This window comes from Triticum dicoccoides, chromosome 2B (genome assembly GCF_002162155.2).
Source record: "Triticum dicoccoides isolate Atlit2015 ecotype Zavitan chromosome 2B, WEW_v2.0, whole genome shotgun sequence".
In the NCBI taxonomy this organism is placed as follows: Eukaryota; Viridiplantae; Streptophyta; class Magnoliopsida; order Poales; family Poaceae; genus Triticum; species Triticum dicoccoides.
This window is the reverse complement of record NC_041383.1, coordinates 809,363,418-809,364,874: the sequence shown is the minus strand read 5'-3', so window position 1 is coordinate 809,364,874 and position 1,457 is coordinate 809,363,418. Positions and strand designations below refer to the sequence as shown.

Sequence of the window (1,457 nt, the reverse complement as noted above, 5' to 3'; positions counted from 1 at the left end):
TGCAAGCTGTTTGCAAAACATCTTAGTGCAGCGCGTGCAATTCATGTCGCGCTCATGTCAGCCGGCGCGGCGAAGCACGCATATTGCTTCTAGTTCGCTTCCAAATCACATCAGTACACCCACGGAACTTCCCCACCATGTCACTCATGAGTAACTTATCAGCCCCGACCTGGTACACATAGAACAGAGAAGGGTGTTTCTGTTTGTAAAGAGGAACCGTACCACGAAGTACAAAGCAAAGCTAAGTTGGTCCGCAAAACATCCCGTTTTCATTTTCAGCTACTATCAGCGGAACAGCATGAACATTTTGGAGTAGTACACTACACGGTACGATGCAGTTGCAGCTAGCGTACGTCTCACTATTAGTTCAGAAGGCACGGACCAGGTCAAATTCAGTTTCAACTTTTATTTTGTCTTTGGCGCGCAACACATGGAACAGGTTAAATGCAAAGTTGTCACTTTGTTATTACTGCTGCCTGCTGGCCGGTGGTGTAGGATGCAAGACTACCGACGACGGCGAGAGGCGGAAGAGAACAAGCACATGGAAAAGAACGACCAACCAATCACCTCAAGATGGAACTCTACCTACTGGCACTGCCAAGCGCCTACTCGTCACCGTCTCCGCCGCCGCGGAAGAGCACGGACCGGTAGTAGAGAAGGACGAGGACGAGGACCAGCATGAGCGCCACGCCGATGGCGGATTCCCCAACGTGGTGCACAGCATCGGGCGAGCCGCCGAACGCGAACACGTCATGGCCGCGGTAGGAGGATTGGAGGCTGATGAGGAGGAGGAGCCCGATAGGGAGGAGGAGTAGGCCCACGGGGCCGAGCAGCTCGGCGATGCCATCGGCGATGGCATAGGTTACCGGCGCACCCCCGTGACCCACAAAAAGCGGCCAGGCAACCAGCAGCCCCAACGCCATCGCCAGCAGCAGCCCGTGTGGCGCCTCTGGCGGTTCAGCGTAGTACTGCTCGTCCGCCATTGACACCTCCTTGTTCTTTTGCTAGCAGTCTTTGTCTCACCTGGCGACAATTGTGTGAGGCGTGGTAATGGTCGTGGCCAGTGGGTAGAGTACTCAAGCATTTAGAGGGGTGGGAGCGCAGCGGAGCGGAGATAGACATGTGATTTAATGGGGGAGGGGCGGATATCACATGAAGGAAAAAAGAGGTGGGGTAGTGGTAACGTATGGCTACTGAAAGTTGGCTCCAGGAAGGTTCCACGAAAGTTCAGACTAGTTTTTTTAGAACGTTTAGGTCAACTCTAGCCGATCCCCTATAGAAGTTTCTAGTCGACTAAAGTTTAGTGAAGTATATTTACACCGAAAACTTTTGGCTTTACCTAGCCGATACCCTAAATATAACGGAGTGTAGTTTTGTTTTCTTTAACTTATGCAATTCCAGTTCACATTACTGTTAGACTAAGCTAGTTGGCTGCATGGCTGCATAGTATAGGTCCT

General features: G+C 51.8%; 1 protein-coding gene across 1 annotated transcript; it reads right to left on the bottom strand.

The window, feature by feature from the left end:
* Positions 1–379: 379 nt before the first annotated feature.
* Positions 380–1,065, bottom strand: LOC119368938. Its single transcript, XM_037634043.1, has one exon. It carries the CDS (start codon positions 981–983, stop codon positions 606–608), a length of 378 nt encoding a protein of 125 aa, XP_037489940.1. The 5' UTR covers positions 984–1,065; the 3' UTR covers positions 380–605.
* Between the last annotated feature and the right edge of the window lie 392 nt (positions 1,066–1,457).

Coding starts and splice junctions, on each gene's coding strand:
- LOC119368938 (XM_037634043.1), bottom strand. CDS start 983: ATGGCGGACGAGCAGTACTACGCTGAACCGCCAGAGGCGCCACACGGG.